Source organism: Thunnus maccoyii, chromosome 11 (assembly GCF_910596095.1).
Source record: "Thunnus maccoyii chromosome 11, fThuMac1.1, whole genome shotgun sequence".
In the NCBI taxonomy this organism is placed as follows: Eukaryota; Metazoa; Chordata; class Actinopteri; order Scombriformes; family Scombridae; genus Thunnus; species Thunnus maccoyii.
Genome location: NC_056543.1, coordinates 23286479 through 23304171, shown reverse-complemented (window position 1 = coordinate 23304171; position 17693 = coordinate 23286479). Strand labels below are relative to the sequence as shown.

The window sequence follows — 17693 nt, the reverse complement described above, 5'->3', positions numbered from 1 at the left end:
TTATAAATATGAGATGTGAAATGTGTAGGCTAAAAGCGACTCAATGTGACACCATTATTAATAATATCACATAAGCATCGTGCATCTCGTTTCCGTCTTGCGCGCGCGCGCACACACACACACACACACACACACACACACACACACACACACACACACACACACAGCATTTAACCATTGGCCTACCAGGCTGCACGAACTGCGTAGTTCATCCCACTGTGCGCGCTTTGTGCAAGCAAATACGTTTTAACGAGTTTTGAGTGGCCCTTTCAGTAGGCTACATACCGGTGCAGACAACAGTTGAGTTTTATCCCTAGCGGTGTATGCATTGGTGTGCCGTCATATGCTCAATGTTGACCTTGAGGCCCGGTGCAGTCCATCATCCTAGCTGGACTACTATTCATTTCACGGAAATAACAGGTAAACTGTTCGGCCGTGAGCACGTGTGGGCACGTTTTGAAGTAATAACAGGTTTTTGTCATACTGATCTCGAATAGTCAATTTCCTCTCTCCGTTGTCTCCCCACTGTGTGTTGTTGTTTTTTTAAATCTGGAAAAGCGACATAGGCATGTGTGTAAGAGAGAGATCCACACGTTGAGGCATCATGTCAAATATCTGCGTTTATATAAGAGGCTTATTTTTTCATTATCTTGTTCGGTCGCATTGAGTGCAGACTTTAGTTTTTCAATGCCAAAGGAGCCTCTCTCTCTCTCTGTGTGTGTGTGAGAGAGTATGTGTGTGTGCGCGTGTGTGTACTTGGCAAAGAGGAAGGTTCATGTGTGGCTCCAGGAAACACAGGAGACGGGAGCGGTGTGATTTCTCAACGATGTTTGATTTGCATGCTGAAACGCTTACACGTGGCCTCACGCGCATTCGTACGTAGCCTACACTTCACTTGCCCACGCACGCACACCGTTTCAGTTCCGTCAGATACGGATGTTGTTGAAGCAGGAGTGGTCCCGGAGAGCTGTGGCAGGGAGGAGGTGGCGGTAGTAGTGGTGGTGGTTGTGGTGGTGGTGGGTGGGGGGAGGCACTGGGGCAGGGAGGAGCCGCGGTGAGGGGCCCACAGCAGGCTGATTAATGGGCCCCGGGTCACGGCAATAAAAGTGGCGCGGCAGCGAGGCTCAGAGGCGTTTCTGTGCGATGATAGAGTAGCCGAGTTTCTCTGCTGCTCTCAGCACCGCCGAGCACTGCAAGGCTTCACTTTTACTATTTAAAGGCACTTCCCTCTCCCTCTGTCTCCCACCTCATTCCTGCGCTGGCTCCTCTATCAGGATGGCCTTGCAAAAATGTCCTCCTTAACGAGTCTGATATTTAAACTTCAGTATTTCCTTTAAACAATAGAAATAAAATTGCCAAGCGGGAGCCATAATTTCACCTTTCCCCCCATTGTTGTTTAACCTGTTTGAGGATTTTGAAACAACCTCTTGAAATAAAGCAGACCACTCAGTATTAAGATGCCACTTGACTCGAGGCTCATGTTCAGTGATAATCTCAATTTTAGCGTTTGTACAAAAACATTTCATGAATACCAAATTAGTCTGATTAGTCAGATTCTTTCTCACCTCAGTTTTATGTCGTGAGATTGTGATTCTCAATCAGTAATGCAAGAATAGGATATTGTCACAGCTCTTAAACTTTTTTTTAATTCACAGAATGACACCATAACATAAATAGAAAATGGAAAAAATGCTGTAAATTTGCTGTCACTGCAATTCAATTGAGGGTTGTTGAGGGGTTTTTTTCTTTGAAAGTAAATGTCCATAAAAATCAGCACAACCCACATTTAGCATATGTGTTGTGTTATTAACACACGTTGTAGGTAATTGGCATTGCACAAACATACTTTACAAGAAACATACTCTAAATAAAGTTCACATTCAAACCAGCCTCATCATCACACAGCTAATAAAAAACACAGATTTTAATATTAAAGACCAGTTATTTGTTATTTCTTAAAATGTTATATTAATGAATAATTGAAAATCTTTTTGTAACTTATTTTATAACTCCTTAACAGCTTCATTATGCTCCATTGCTTTAAAGCAAGTCAAATGTATACAAAACATGAACAGATTAAAGGGCATTTCACACACAAATAAATCTTGGTCTTTGTTTTTCTCACTTACTCTTGTAATTCGTGCAAAACAACCTCACAAAAAGAGTTTTCCCCTCCATGGTCATGTTTTTTTTTTTTTAATCTTTATACGTATCCTCTACGTTTTGCTTTTTCAAACTAAACTGATTTATTGTAAATTTTGCATAGTTGTCTTTTGCATACTATACTTTTGCGTGTGTGCTTCGGTGTGAGTGTTTGTTGATCTGTGGCTCTGTGTTGGCGGGCGGTAAATGGTCTCCCACCGATGTGGTCTCTGATGTATAATCTTCCCTCGCTCTGCTGGCTGAGGCAGCCGAGAGAGCAGGTCAAAGAGGGCACAGAAAAACCAGTGTGTGGGGAACGTGACTGAATAGACGCAGCCCCACAATGCACGTCTAGTCCACAGGATGGGCAGGATAGGGGTCAAAGGAGGGAGAGTAGGAGGATGGGGGGGGGTTACTGAGGGGTGTTGACGGATGGGAGGGGAGGGGAGCCCACACAGTGCTTTCATCTCCAGTGACTATTTCAGTAGAGTTGTGTATGTGAGAGTGAGAGGAAGGGTGTGATGACTACAGCTAGCGGTACCATTATCTTTCTTCTTTGTACCTTGACCCTTCTCACTCTCACATGTCCGTGCCACTTTTGATTGATGTATATGTTATGTTATTTAGATTTGTGTGCCCCAGTGATTTAAATATGTCTGATACTTCATTTTTGGGCAGTCAGATTAAAACAAAGCTGTGGTGTGTGTGTGTGGCAGAGCCAAGACACTGACTGCTAAATGTTTGCTCATCTCCACAGGGCAACATCTGTTCGTGATGTCGATGCTGAGACACAAACCAACCTGGAACTAAGACAAGGGAACCACATCACACAAAACATGGCAAGTCCCCCTGCTTGTCCTCAGCTCTATTTACACTCATTTGTCACATGAGTCACATGAGTCATTATTATCTGGAAAAAAAATCACTTGGGTCTGTTTCACTATGTGTATGCACGCAAATAACCTAGAAACACAGAGACAGATCTTTTTGTGCTGTGTTTAGCAGTAATGTACTGTTTCATAGTACATGCTTTTGATGTCATATTTTCCAATGTCTCTTTGAGGGATCTGATTCCTGTAATCACAGTCACATTAACTTTTTGCTGCTCCCCATTTTGCTGCAGGTGGATGCAAGGTTGACGCCCCTGGCAGCGATGGGGCTGGACCGAGGCACTCTGATGCATGATGGTCTTCGCCTCCATAGTGGGGTTGTGTATCCAGGGATCAGAACGCTGCCAGCGGAGAAGAGCCGAGAGACGCCTGGCCTCCCCCTCAGTTATAACAGGGATGGTCTCCCAGAGCTCATCTACAAGCCTGATAGCCCTCTGGACAGTCGTAAGCCCACAAACGGATACCTGGGCCTCTACAAGGGCATCCCTCCAAGTCTCCACAAGCCTGTGCTGATTCCTGGAGCTGAAGGTCTAGGCTTGGAACGCAGAGTAGGGCCTGGGGAAAAAGCATCTGAACTGGGCTTGGCAAGTGCAGGTGGGAGCTACCTCCGCCTGCCATGGCTCAACCCTTACCCTGAAGCAAGCATGTATCCCTTCATGGATTCATCCAAGTACGCAGCTCTAAACATGTATAAAGCCTCCTTGCTCAGCCAACCCAACCCCTATCTTCCCCAGCACCTGGCCTACCCATCTCTGTGTGCAGCCCAGGGGGGCAATGTTAACCCAGCTGCAGCTGCCTCTGCTGCTGAGAGGCTCTACTATATGCCCCCCTATCCTCCTTCTCCTATCTCTTCTCCCCTGGTGGCACCCCCTATGAGGATTCCTGCAGTCACAGTGGCCCCCACGTCGCTGGTACACTGCCAGGACAAGGGGCTTGGTGTTGCACCTCCATTTGCACAGCAGCTTCACCAACCTTCCCCTCATCCTCAGCACCATCAGGCTGCTATAGACAGGGACCGGTCCCCAAGCAGGACCAGTAGACCAAGCAGACCTCCTTCCAGGAACGGCTCCAGCAACAACAATAACAACAGTAGTACTAGCACTAGTGGCAGCAGTGGTGGGAATAATAATAGTCTACCTACTGATTCTTCACCTCATGCATCTTCTCGCCTCCCACAACCTCCCCCACCTCCTGCTCTCATTGACAATTCACTGGATTTACAAAGGCCAGTCGCTAGGATAGGGCCACCTCCCACCTCCTCAACTTCTTCAATATCTGTCTCATCCTCTTCCACGCAGTCTATTCCTCATCCATTCTCTGTCAGCAGCATGGCATCAGAGCAGCCCTCTCCTGCCCGGCCCAGCCCCCACAAACCTAGGCAAAGAGATGGGGTGCCTGAGCACAGAAATGTTGGGATTGAGAGGAGACCCAGCCGGTCACCCTCCAAACCTAATTTTGATAGGCCAGCTCACCCATCCCAAGCAACCAAAGACTCAGCAGAGAAGCCCTTGGATTTGTCTGGAAGAATACTGGAATTTGGACTGCCACCAAATGGTTTCCCAGTTAAGATGGACAATATAGCATCAGGACGTTATGGACTGCCCCCTAGCCGGGAGCTCCTAAAGGAAAACCTGTCCGTCTCTCCCTCCTCCCACCCTCACTCTGTGGTCAGCAGCACTTCTTCAAAGGTCTCTGAGAGGTCAGAGATGATCAGCACTTTGCACTCGTCCTGGGTAGTACCTAGCCGGTCTCCTTCCCATACACAGCACACACCAGGCTTGCCCCCCTCTCCAAGGCCTAACACAGACCTGGGACTTTCACAAGCCAAAGGCTCCTCACCCTCTGTCATCAAACACAAGGGTCTGGAGAGAGTACTGCCTCAGCAACGTAGCTCATCCTGTCCAAGGATTGGGGAGTCCAACCATAATGTTCCCTCCACTCAACACTCTGGCTCTTCTCTGGTCAGCTCCAGGGCTCTTTCTCCCAAACCCAATGGTGAGTGGATCAAACACAGCCCCAGCCAATCAGAACATCCACCAGTCATAGGTCACCACAGAGAGGGAACAGAAAAGTCCTCCCAGCCTGCCAAGAGAGGTGAAACGACTCCAGAGGTGTCATCATACAAGAGGCCATGTTTAGAGAATGGTCACCCTACTGGCCACCTTTACCTTCCTCAAAGTGATGCGTACCTGAACCACAGTTTGGCCTACGCCAATAGATACCTGCACTACCCCATCCCTGATGGCATGGCACTGCACTCCCTGCCAATCACAGGGAAAGGCCCAGTTTATCCTCACCCAGTGTTACTGGGCAGCAACAGCCTTTACCCAACCCACTTGGCAGCAAAACATCCATTACCCTACCACAACCTCCCAGCTGGTCCAGGAGGGGAATACCTCACTTATAACTCACAGGAGATGGCCCATCCCCTGATGCAGCCTCACTCTGACAACAAGTTGTCAGAAAGGGGAGACGCAAGCCTAAAGTCCCGAGGACAGGAGAAATCCTGGGGAGCTGTTGAAGAATGTGGGGGCCACAGAGATCAAAACATTGGGAAAGAGATGGGTGAAGGGAACCATATAAAGTCTGATAAGGAAACAGGAGCACAAGGACAGGGTGGAAGTCAAATCAAAACCCCCTCTTCCTCTGTAACATACAGAGAAAAGATTGTCTGCATTGACCTCGTACACTCAGACACAGATATTGAATCTACCCCAACAGTCCACAAACAACCCTCTGCTGAGCCCAGCACTAAGGTTAACCAAAATGAATGTTGTCATAGTAACCAAAATCCAACAAAGACTGACTACGAGCCAAAACACCAACACCACCTTTCCCATCCTTATCCGGTCCACTCCGGACAGAGCCCCACCCTGAAGCCCAACCACACTGATAGACAGCCAGAAACTCCCTTTGGGAAACCAAAGGTTATTCAGGACACAGGTTGTCCTGGGGTGACATCTAGCACATCCCCATCTTCTCCAGGGGAGGTCTCCCAAGCTGAGGAGAGCCCCGAGGAACAAAGCCCCAGCCCAGACCCTGGAGACCAAGACCAGAGCACATTGCGCTGTGCCCGTACATCTGGGGAGCGTAGCTCTGGTAAGGACAAAGGGGACAGGGACAGTCGGGATCTGCACTTCACTCAGCATTATACAGATGCAGTGACAGAGTCAAACCTGGAAAGACTGTGTGCGAGAGAGACTGAAAAGGAAGACAGTATTGTTGACCTAGGCGAGTCTCAAGGAGAAGGGGATGAGGACGAAGAAGAGGGTTGCCAGGCTTCATCTAAAGGCTCTCGTAGATCCAGTCTTGCCAAGAGGATTGCTAATTCCTCAGGCTACGTTGGCGACCGCTTTAAATGTGTCACCACTGAGCTGTATGCTGACTCCAGCAAGCTGAGCCGTGAACAGAGAGCTCTGCAGGTAAGGCAATTAACACTTGTGTGTGTATATACAGTACAGGCTATGTTGTGCTCAAGTTGGTAGTGAATTGGGGAGAGGTCATTATGACCAATATTTCCGAAGTGCAGACATTTTCAAACATATTTTCAGTTCTAACATCCACACAGGAATAAACCCCAAAGGGCCACCACTTTCTTTACTCCCTTGCTGCAATATTCAGAACTGCCTGTGGAACAAACCCTGCATGAAATTGGCATACTCCGCATTTACAACACAATACAGAATAATATAAGTGCTGTCATGCTACTGTCCTGCCCATAGGCTTGACCTTCCCCTTAGTTTATCATTGTCTTAGTGAGCTAGCGCAAGGCCAGTTGAGGCCCTCTATCAGGGAGGGCAGTTCAAAGGTTAACCAGGGCTGCCATCTCTGTATGTTGATTAGTGAGCAGTCATTGTAAAGGTTATTTCTGTGCGTGCGTGTTTGTGTGTCCGTACGTGCTTGTCCTTGTGTGACTGCCTTGGGGCTAAAGCATGTGTTAGTGCTGACTGTGCTATAGAGCCAAATAGTTTCAGAGCATGACTGTGGCAGCCTCACGGTTCACACTGCCTTTGGCTATGCTTAACCCTAAGGTGAGGGGCAGTGGAGGGCTTGTAGTGTGCTTAAAAAACCAGCGGCTGCCCTCTTTGGGGTTCCTCTTAGGCTGTCTGCATGCCCCCCCTCCGCCAGTCGCTATCCTCCCCCTAATGGCCTATGCTGCCCTGCCTGGTTGCTGTCCAAGGTCAAAATTCTCCTCACCCCATTGGCTAAAAGACCCTCTCTCCTAACACACATCACACTACAGCTATAAACACACAATTACAGCAACATCCCCTACACTTTTGAGATTGTCCACTGTCATTCACATACACATTGAGCTATTTGTTTTAGGCCGTTATCTCTGATTCCTTACGCTCAACATTCAGCATAAAAACACAAACAAACCCTATGCTTTGTTATCCACTGACTCAGAGGCAGATATGTTACTAGGTTGCACATGTCTGTCTATGTTGTGAACGCACCCTAGAAAACTGTGGTTTTGTCTGTGTCATGCTTGTCAATGCACAGCTGCAATGCAAAGCTATCAAACGCTCTATTTCTGGACATGTAAAAATTAGATGTGGAAGTCTGTTTGGGAAAAAAAAAAAATAAACGAGATGGCTAAAACTGGATTATCATATCAATCATGCTTAGAATGAACATCTTGTTTCGATTCTCTTTTTTTCAAATTCGTCAGTTCAGAAATTATTTGATAGTTTTGATGCAGTGTTAATTGACCTGTTGAGTCATTTTAATTTGATTGTGTTATTTTGTGGGATTGTGGCTGCCTATTGTGTGTAAAGAAACATGTGGAGAAACATAACATAAATTCATTAAAAAAGATGAAATGATGGACAGATATATTGAGCCCCCCCATTCTAATTGCTTAGATGGAAGTCATATCACGAGAGGGGAGTAATATAAGTCAACCTGCAGCTAACTGGGAGGTCAGTTCTTTACATTTCTTATCACATCTGCCTCTGATGGGCTCTGTCTCCTTTGTACTCTGTATCGCTGCACACTGCTTTTTTCCCCACTCCCTTCTTTCCTCTTTTTCATCTCCACTCTCTGCCTCAGGGCTTAGATGTATATGTTATCTAGCCATGTTTATGTTTCAGGAAAGGGAGATGCCAGGACTTAAGCCCCAGAGCGCATGGACTCACAGTGGCTGCAGTAGTCTAACCTGTGTCTTGATGCCATGCTTGTTATTTACCTGTCTACCTTTTTTTGTTCTGTGTGCGTTTGTGTGTGTGGGTTTAATTTCTTTGGCATTTTCTTTTGATTTTTGAGACAATGTGATTTCTGATGCAATTTTTGCTTCTGTAGCTGTTGAGGCCAGATTGAGGCTTAGAGAGGTGTGTGTGCGGCGTGGGCAGATGATGAGTGGTTTTCATGGGCTTTCTCTGCATTTGTGTATGTGTGTGTGTGTGTGTGTCTACACAGCGGGCAATGATGCGGTTCTCGGAGCTGGAGCTGAAGGAGAAGGAGGGCGGCGGTGTGTGTGTGTCTGCCCCGGCAGCAGGACGGGAGCTGGCAGACGGCCAGCGCAGAGAGCGAGTGCTGGAACACTGCCAACACACCACCCGGCAGGGAGAGAGGGAGGGTGAGTAACCCAGCACCACACACACACACACACACACTCACTCTCTCTCTCGTAGTGCACGCCACACACACACATACACAGCCACTCTGCAAATGAACACTCAGAAAGGGACACACACACAAACAATAGGTGCGCGTACACATTCACATGCACTTGCAGCAAATGCTGAGGCAAGACCGGGTCACTCTAAAAAAAGACTCTTCCACTCACATTCACACACACACACACACACACACACACAAACACTCGCTTCCACAAGCTAGGGAGCGCAAGCGAATGAGCGAGCAAGAGAGACAGAGAGGGGGAGTTTTATTTTCAAGAAGCCTTTTGTGCTTATCTGCGCGGAGAGACGATCGAGAGGGAGGGCAAGAGCAGAAGGAGGGGCAGAGATTGCGTGAGTGCGCAAGTGAGAGAGTGAGAGAGAGAGAGAGAGAAAGAGAGAAAGCGGGGGGAGAGTTAGTGGGTGAAAGCGGATGGGAGAGCGCAACGGAAAGAGAGGGAGGGAGGGAGGGAGGAAGGGGGAGGAGGGGGGATAGTTACGTTGGCTGGGAGCCCAGCTGTGTGTTGGAGCGAGGCCGCGGCTGACGTGTGAGCCTAATTATGGCATGGAGAGAGACAGAGAGGGAGAGGGAGTCGGGGAGAGAGGGGAAAGGGGGGTAGAGTCACGCTCTATGTGAGAAGGGCGTGGTGCGGTCATGCCATGGGGGAGGACAGAGAAGAGGGGTGTGGGGGTGTGGGTGTGTGTGGGGGGGGGAGGGGGGGGAGGGATGGGATTCGCCATGCGCAGCGAGTGCGCAGGATGTTTTCTTGCCTCTCTTCTGTGGAAGTGCGAGAGGCTGCACTGAACCGTCAGGCCACTGGCTCGGCTCACATCAGATTAAAAAGTCTTTACCCCATCAAAGTTTTACTGCCTGTCTTTAAAGCAGAATAAAAGCTGGCTGGTGTTTAACTGGCATTCTCCCACTGTCAATCCCCCACCCCGTCTCACCCCCACCCCTTGTTTCCCTGCTCTCCTTCTGTCTGTCTGTCTGGTTTGTGGTCTGTCTGTCTGCATTCTCTCCCTGTGTGTCTGCCTCCCTTTCATCTTCTGTTGCTTATTTTGCCTCTGCCCACTCTCCCTTCCCCGTTTCCATCCAACCGTCTCTGCTCAGGTGTTCGACCGGCTTACACAAACAACAGAGTTCCAGTCCTTCAGAGGTGTGGGGGCCAGAGGGAGCCTTTGTCCCCGGGGCAGGGGGCCAGAGACAGGGCCAGAAGTGCCAGCCAAGGAGGGCTAAAGGATGGAGCCAGAAAGGTGGGGAGGGAGTCTGAGGGAGCTTATTGCACACCCCCCACCTTGACAGTGGGAAAAGGCCACCCTGAGGAGGCGGCCAGTCCTGGCTTTGGACCCACCAGGAAACGTCTGCTCTGCCCCAAGGTGGAGCATGAGGACACGGAGCAGGAGGAGGGAGAGAGGGTGTCCCACCCAGAGAAAAGAGCCAGGATTTCTATGGGTGAGAATTTTTTTTTTGTACATGCCTCGTCACTTGCCACATGCCACTCCCATTTTCCTCTAGTCATCTGCTTTCTGTGCATCTCTCTAATTCTGCCCACTTTTCCCTTCATCTGGTGTGTTGCAGAGCCCAGTCTTATCCCTTGTTCTTTTTAAAAAAAAAAAAAAAAAAAAATCAGTCTATTCCCTTTGTTGCTTCCTCCTTCCCAATCAATTCCACCTTAAACTCACTCCGTAACAACCCCCGCTCTTTTTCCCCCTTCCCACTCTCTGTCCCATCTTTCGCTCTGTGTGGCAGCCAGCTCAGAGAAGTGTTTAATCCTGCCTTTGAGAGAGAAGCGAGGAAGAGGGACAGCCATTCTCTCTCTCTTCTTTCAGCTCTGCCGTTCTTCTGCTGCGCTTACCCACCCTCTTCAAAGCTGCTCTTTTCTTCTCTTTTCATCTCCTTTCTTTTTTCCCTCATCTGTTTGGGTTTCCTTTTTTTTTCTGGCATGCGGTATCGTGCTTGCTCTCCCCGGCACAGGCAGACGAGTCAAATACCCGTCCCCCGTGAATTTCGGGAGGGGGGGAGGAGGGGGGAGGGCTCTCCCTCTGCTTCTCCAGTCTTTATTGCTTTGTTTCTCTGCCCGACTCTTGACTTCTCTCCCCTCGCTTTCCTGTGTGCGTGTGTGTTAAACGTAAGGCTTAGAGGGGGTTTTATGAGCCATAAGAATGTAGTGATTAATGCCCTTTGTTCTTTGTGCTCAGTTGTCTGCAGGTCAGTATGTATGAATGTACATACAGTACTTTAATGTGTTGAAGAAAGTGAGTAATATCTCTGCAGGGGGGAACCCTGTATGTCCACAATGTTATCTCATAGACACTTAGAAGAAAACTGTTATGGTTTAAACTTGCCCACAATGCATTTCTGAGTATATCCCACAGGTTTTTAATGACTTGTATAAAACCAAGAGAGACCTAGTCTTCGAACTGTGGTTGACACATTAAAACCACTACAGTTGTTGAGCTTCAAGGTTTTTATCATGACCAAACTGTTCTCTGCAATATAGCTATGCGTGTGAATGAGAGACGGCAAATGACACAAATTCTGTTATGTTGCTTGCAGATGAGCGCGAGCAGATGAGCGCTGATGAAGAAGATGACGACGAGGTACGGAAGCTCAAAGTTCGCATCGAGCTGAAGGGACTGCGACTCAGCAAGCCCGCCGCCGGAGCAGCTTCACCTGATTGCTCTCAAATCAAACAGGAGAGAGCATGGCCCCAGCCACGAATGGTAGCCCCGACCCAGGGTGTACGAGAACGAAAGATCAGGCCCGGGGAGCCAGAGGACAGAGCCTCAGCGCAGAGAGCCGAGATCAACAGGAAATGGGGCTGCGAGAAGCTACTTAATGGTAGGAATGCGCCGCCAGCCGCGCAAACCACGGCTGTATCTCTTGAGTTCAGCTAGGGTAACGGAAATCTATCTTTGGCTCACGTTTCACTTTCTTGTTGAGCGGTCTGTCTTTAGGGGATTTCCCGGGAGCCTTTGGGGAGGGGGCAGAGGAAATGAGGTAGGGGATGCTTCCTTCTGCCAGGGGACAGGCTAGAGAATCAAAAACGGGACCGGGGGACCAAAAGCTAAAATCCCCCCACCCTGTGGTTTTGGCTTTTTGTTCAGCTGGTCTACAGCGCTCTGTGAGAGCGATGAAAGACTGAATGAGGGAAGTGGCTGGTAGAGATATGCGTGGGCAGGTGTAGTGTGACTAATGTCTGATCAATGATTTTTCTTTTTTCCCCTCAAGACCAGTCACAGGGAGAGAGAGGGCGGGGAGTGTGTGTGTGTATGTGTGTGTGGGGGCTGACTTATTAAAACCAGGGCTTTCCCTTATTCATGTGCCCAAACTGAGGCAGAGGGAGGCACAGAAAGAGGAGAAAATAAGAGCAGGAGAGAGATTAAAGGAAGTGAATAAATCAGGGGAGATTTTGGTTTATGTTTCCTGCAGAAACCACAGGCCTTGATTGGCCACTGAAAATTTTTTTTTTTTTTTTGCCTTCACCTTTTTAGATAACATCACCCTAGCAACAGCCGTGTTGTTACAATGAATGTTTTTATTCCACTGAGTGTCTGTCAGGGCTGCAATCTTTCCTTTTTCATGTTGTTTTTTTCTCAGGATTCCACTAATCAGATAAAACACATTCATCTCTATTAAGAATCTCATCTTGTAAAAGGCCTTTTTTTTTCTCAACAGAAGTTACATAGAAAGTGCTAGCACTTTTAAACACTTTCCTTCTCATTGGTTCCCAGCCTAGGACTGATTTAATGGACTGTTTATTCTAAAAGTTGTATTGTAGCACATTCACAAGTAGTTTGAAATGCTTTGCAATGATCCTCAGAAAGAAATGTTTTTCCATTAAGCTATTAAACACCATTTTGACATTGTGGTTTCAAGGGCAGGTTTTTATTTTTTGTGTAAATATGTACTATAAGAGGCTGAAACGAGACAGGTGCCACATTTGTTTAAGGAGATTACTCATAGCAGTGTCCTTGCTGCAGTGAATGAGTGCGCACAAGTCACTATGGGGGTTTTTATGCGAGCCTGTGTTGTGCGTGCAAATGTGTGTGCGAGTGTGCAGGTTATTTTTTTTTTTATTTATTTATTTATTTTCCTGAGTGAGCAGGCATGCTGCGCTCCCAGACAGCTCTATGCACTCATTAATAAACCAACAGAGGGTGAGAGATGGCCTTGCAATACCTTCCCATCCTCCACTTCCACCGAGCTCGCACACTATCAGCCGCTCACTCTGCCTCCCTCTTCTCTTTCTCCCCCCTGCTACAGGAGCAGCTACTTCTCCCCTTCCCCCCGGCCAGCTGAAGGACAGAGCGCACCCGCCGGGCCCCTTCTCAGGTGACCGTGGCCTCAAGGAGCCCAGGAGGGGCCCTCCCTCTCCGGCCCCAGAGCCGTCCGTGGGAGGCACCCCTCCCCTCAAGCCCCGTCGCCATAGTGACACTGACAAACCCAAGGGCAAGCGGCCGTGCAAGACCAAACACACCAGTCAGAGGGAGCGAGAGCGGGAGCGGGAGAAGAGAAAAGAGGCCACACCTAACAGTCCAGGCCAGCCTTGCGTGGCTGATCTGGGAGCAGCTGAAGATGACAAGGTGAGTGCTGATACGGTGTCTGGCTGCGATAGGGGCGTCTGGATGTTTGCAGCAGCGGAGTCTGTTTCAGTATGCCTGTCGGCGCCTCTGATTATGCAGCTGGGAGAGGGAGGGAGGGCGAGAGGAAGGAAGTATGTTTACAATGTTTAGAGGGCTGCTGGAGCTTTGACCTCCTTGTGCCCTTAGTGACTCCCTGCGGAGCGCCTGCGTGCATGTGTGTTTGTCTCTGGCCTTAATTGTCGAACGTGTGTCATCGGCGCTGTTTTGTGTGTAGATACGTGCCAGGCCTGTGAGTGTCTGCGTGTTTGTGAGCATTCCTGACATAACAACAAAACCCTGGAGCAATTATACATTGTGCTCAGCGCCGAACACAAGGCTACACATACACACACTCCTTCGCTCACACAGTGAGGAATGTGGCAGCCATGGTCGAGCGTATGAAGTGCTGGAGTTCAAAAGAGGGGGGGAAAAAATGAGCATGGGGAAAAATTGAGGGGGAAAAAAAAAAAAAAAGGCTAGTTGTTTTCCGCCCGCGCTGCTCTCCTCCCCTGCTCCTCCTCAGCCTGACAGCTGCTTCGACATGGAATTCCACTGAGAGGGCACGCACTTCACACACACACACACACACACATACACAGAGGCAGGCAGGCAACTCCCTCTCTCGTGTGTTGCGCTCAGAGGGCTCTGTTGGTTTAGCGGTTAAAGAAAAGTGCCGTGCCAACCTGCAGTGTTTGGGGCGTGAACAGTTGGTGGGAAAGCTCTTTGCGTGGGTGTGTTTTCAGTGATACATAACGTGTCTTCCATACACAATAATCATACATAAACACAGATGTTGTAAATTAAAAAAAAGAATCTGTCTATACTTTATGCTATAGGTAGTATATAAAAGAGGTAGTATAGAAAAAGTCATGTGAGGATAAGAGAGGAAAAACAGCAAGCTTTATTGAATATGAATGAAAACATTCATATACCTGCTTATACGCACACCTGCATTTCCTTGTGTGTGTGTGTGTGTGTGTGTGTGTGTGTGTGTGTGTGTGTGTGTGTGTGTGTGTGTGTGTGTGTAATCTCACGCATGTGCCCTTGAGTGTCCATGCGTGTGTGTGTCCCGTCTGCTATGTGGCAGCGGCTGTAACACTCTCCCTCTCTCACTCTCTCCACAGCTGAGTGAGCAGCGAGGCGCTCCGAGGAAGAGAGCCGCCTCTCCTAATCATTATCCCTGCTCTCCAGTCAAGCCCTGCTCCCCCGCCGCGCTCTGCCCGCCCTCCCTGCAGCCCCAGGCAAACGGCAGAGCAGGCGGTGTCCCACCAGAGGCGGCAGGGGTGCACAGGACCCCCCCTGCTGAGCCCCCTGCGGTGCGTCCCATCCCACCGGAGGCTCGTCGGCTGATCGTGAACAAGAACGCCGGAGAAACTCTTCTCCAGAGAGCTGCGCGGCTAGGCTACGAGGTAATGGGTTTCGCTCAAAGTCGTCCTCCCTCCTTATCTTTTTCTTTCTTTTACACTTCATCATCTCATTTATATCTTTCTCTCTTCTTTAAATTGAGCTCATTTTTCTCTCCCAACTTTGTTCCTGTCTGTGATTCTGGCAGACACAGTTCTTATTTTCACAATTGTCTTTCTGCATCTGATTCTTCTCTTGCATCTGTCCTATTCTTCCTCTTTCTAGATCCCTCTTTTGCTTTTCTATCATTTCCTTCTATTTCACCCTTACTCACGCTTTCTTCTCGCCGTGCTCCATCTTTTTTCCTCCTCTTGCCTGCTACTCTCTCTTTCTCTCTCAGGTTTCCGCTCTCTCCCTCCCCCTTCTTTCCTCTCAGCACTCTCTTTCTCTTCCTCTCTTTGTGACTCAGATTGTCGTTGGCACCCCTCCTCCTCCTCCTCCTCCCCGCGAGCGCACACACACATACACACACACCCCCCCCCTTTCTCTTGCCTCGCTCCGCTCTCACATCTCATTAATTTTCCGTGAGGCGAAGTGTGACACACACTCACACACACAGACACAGGCACACACGCACGCAAGTGCGTGCGCAGACAGCATGAGGGATCGGTGGGATCATTATACGGAGACTGATGCTCGCTGCCTCTCTAGCATCGGGACTTTTTTCTCTTTCTTTGTGTTTCGCTGCCGATCGTTCGCTCCTAAACCAGATCCTCTCATTCTCTGCACATACTAGAAAGGATGAGACTGGTGTGTATTCTGCTGGATCTCTCAACTCCCATTGCTCTGAAAGCTTTTAATTAAAGTTAGATGGCCCTCTGTCTCGTTCTCACTCATCCCTTGTGTTTCTGTTCGTGGGCCTAAACGTTCTCTTCCCTTGTTGACAGATTTTACAAATTGATTTATTGATCCAAGTGGTTTTAATGCCACTTGAGCTGCATATTGTGCTGTGTGTGTCCACTCTGCTGACTTTGTGTTTGTGTGTGTGCGTGCGTGCGCATGATAATTTTTATCACCAGCAGAGGTATCTTCACAGAACTGTAAATAGGTGTGGGTATCTTTTGTTCCTCATTAACTGGTTGCTTTATGGTTGTGTGTGTTTGTTGTACACGTTTATGATGATGAGGTGTGTGTGCGTGTGTGTGTCCGTGATTATGTGTGTATGTGTGAGTCAGAGTGGGAGAGAGCAAGAGTGTGAATGAGAGGTAAGCACTGGGAGTATAATCGCGTTCTAATGGCCCTCTAATGTGCCGTGGTGACTGTGGTTAGCAGTGGCGGCGGCTGTTTTTCTCCCTCGCTCACTCTCTCTTTCTCTCACACACAAGCACACACCCTGAGACACACACACACACACACACACACACCGACACAGGGTGCAGCGCAGCAGCAGCAGGGTTCAGTCAGCCGTGCTGGAGAGAAGCTGGCTCGTCTCTGTGATTTATGCGTCTCTCTCGAACGTTTTTTTCCCTCCCTCTCCTTTTTTTTTTTTCATTCCCCCTTCGCATTTTTCCCTTCCTGCGCTCCGCGTGTGGAGAGGGAAAGAGGGAGGAGGGAGGAGAAAACCTGAGACTACACAAACAAGGCGCTGACCGCTGTGCAAACAACACCCCCGCCTTCCCCTTCCCCTCCCTCTCTCTCTCTCTCTCTCTCTCACTCTCTCACTCTCTGTCTCTCTCTCTCTCTTTCTCTCAGGAAGCTCGTCTCTCACTGCCTGTGTGTGATAAGCCTGGGGCAGACCCCTGGGGCTCCCACTCACACACGCACACTCAAACACACAAGGACGAGCCGAAGAGAGACACACCAATTTATGCATACTGCCTCACACACATACACACACACACACACACACACACACACACTCTTGCATACAAGCCTGTAGACGCACAGAGCGCTTGTCTCACGCTGGTGTTTTAGCGCCGCAAGCTCTGGGCTTATCACACACAGGCAGAGAGATATGAGGGCCTGAGAGACACAGGCACGCACACACAGCTCACATGCTGATTACGAACAAACGTGCGCGCGCGTGCACACACACACACACACACACACAGAAACACACATACAGAAATACAAGTTATGGCCCAATAAGCACACGCACAGGCATCCTGACGTGTTCTTCTCCATATGCTACACAGAGCGACGACTCACTGCACTTGCTGCTGTCGCCCACCCACACAGACCTGCACATGCAAATTCATAATCACCTCATGAACACACAGAGCTTACATGCTGTTGTATGAACACACACACACACACACACCGAAACGCGCACGGAGAAACACCCAATTTTACTCAGTAAGCACATGCACTGGCATCCTTGCGTGTACAGACCTGCACATGTGAAGGCAGAATCAGCTCATGCGCACACACAGACACATGCATGTAATTCAACACGCGCACTATTCTTTGCCATTCCCGATGCCCGGCCGACACTGTGCATATTTCATGTTCGTTTAGTTTTGCGATCCGTGCCTCTGCACATGAAAGCCCACTCTCTCGCTCTTCTTCCCTCCCTCGCTCCCCTTTTATTCTCTCGCTCTCCCTCGTCTGACTCGCTCTCCGAGCATTTGAAATGGTAATGAGGAGAGATTCTGCGGATGTCTTCATCCCTCTCCCTCTCGTGCCGGGGCTCTGGGCCCCTCAGCTCTGCCCATTGAAAGCTCAGATAAAGGTGCAATCTGTCATTTATTCTCCTCACATGAATCACTTCTGATTTTCCTTCTCAAATCCATGTATGATCCAAGCAAATAGAAAAACTGGATTGCATTTTAAGTACATAGTCAGACCAGCATCTGTGATCACAGAATTAAGAGAATCGCTGCTCGTAGAGGTAAAGTAAATCCGCACTGACTCTTCTTGTAAGGTTTAACCTCGGTGAACTTTGACACCAAAACTGCTGCTATGGATCAATAAACTGTCTTGACAGTGCTGAACTTTGAGGGAGAGGAGATCATGGATGTATTAAGACAACTGAATACAGTGTTCCAAGATGGCGCCCCGTTCATTCTGA

At 48.8% G+C, this 17693-nt stretch overlaps 1 protein-coding gene across 5 annotated transcripts in view; it reads left to right on the top strand.

Annotated features, from left to right (window-relative positions):
• The window catches only part of bcor (BCL6 corepressor), a 44329-nt gene that overhangs the window by 18435 nt on the left and 8201 nt on the right, over window positions 1-17693 (top strand). For 3 of the 5 annotated variants that reach the window (XM_042425762.1, XM_042425761.1, XM_042425765.1), the window contains exons 2-9: window positions 2900-2981; window positions 3266-6454; window positions 7901-7957; window positions 8454-8613; window positions 9765-10106; window positions 11211-11495; window positions 12921-13240; window positions 14404-14688. In XM_042425762.1, the coding sequence (XP_042281696.1) occupies window positions 2979-2981; window positions 3266-6454; window positions 7901-7957; window positions 8454-8613; window positions 9765-10106; window positions 11211-11495; window positions 12921-13240; window positions 14404-14688 (4641 nt within the window). In that variant the 5' untranslated portion in view covers window positions 2900-2978. Of the gene's footprint in view, window positions 1-333; window positions 421-2899; window positions 2982-3265; window positions 6455-7900; window positions 7958-8453; window positions 8614-9764; window positions 10107-11210; window positions 11496-12920; window positions 13241-14403; window positions 14689-17693 lie in introns of those variants that run through there. The other 2 variants (XM_042425763.1, XM_042425764.1) reach the window with 2 other exon arrangements.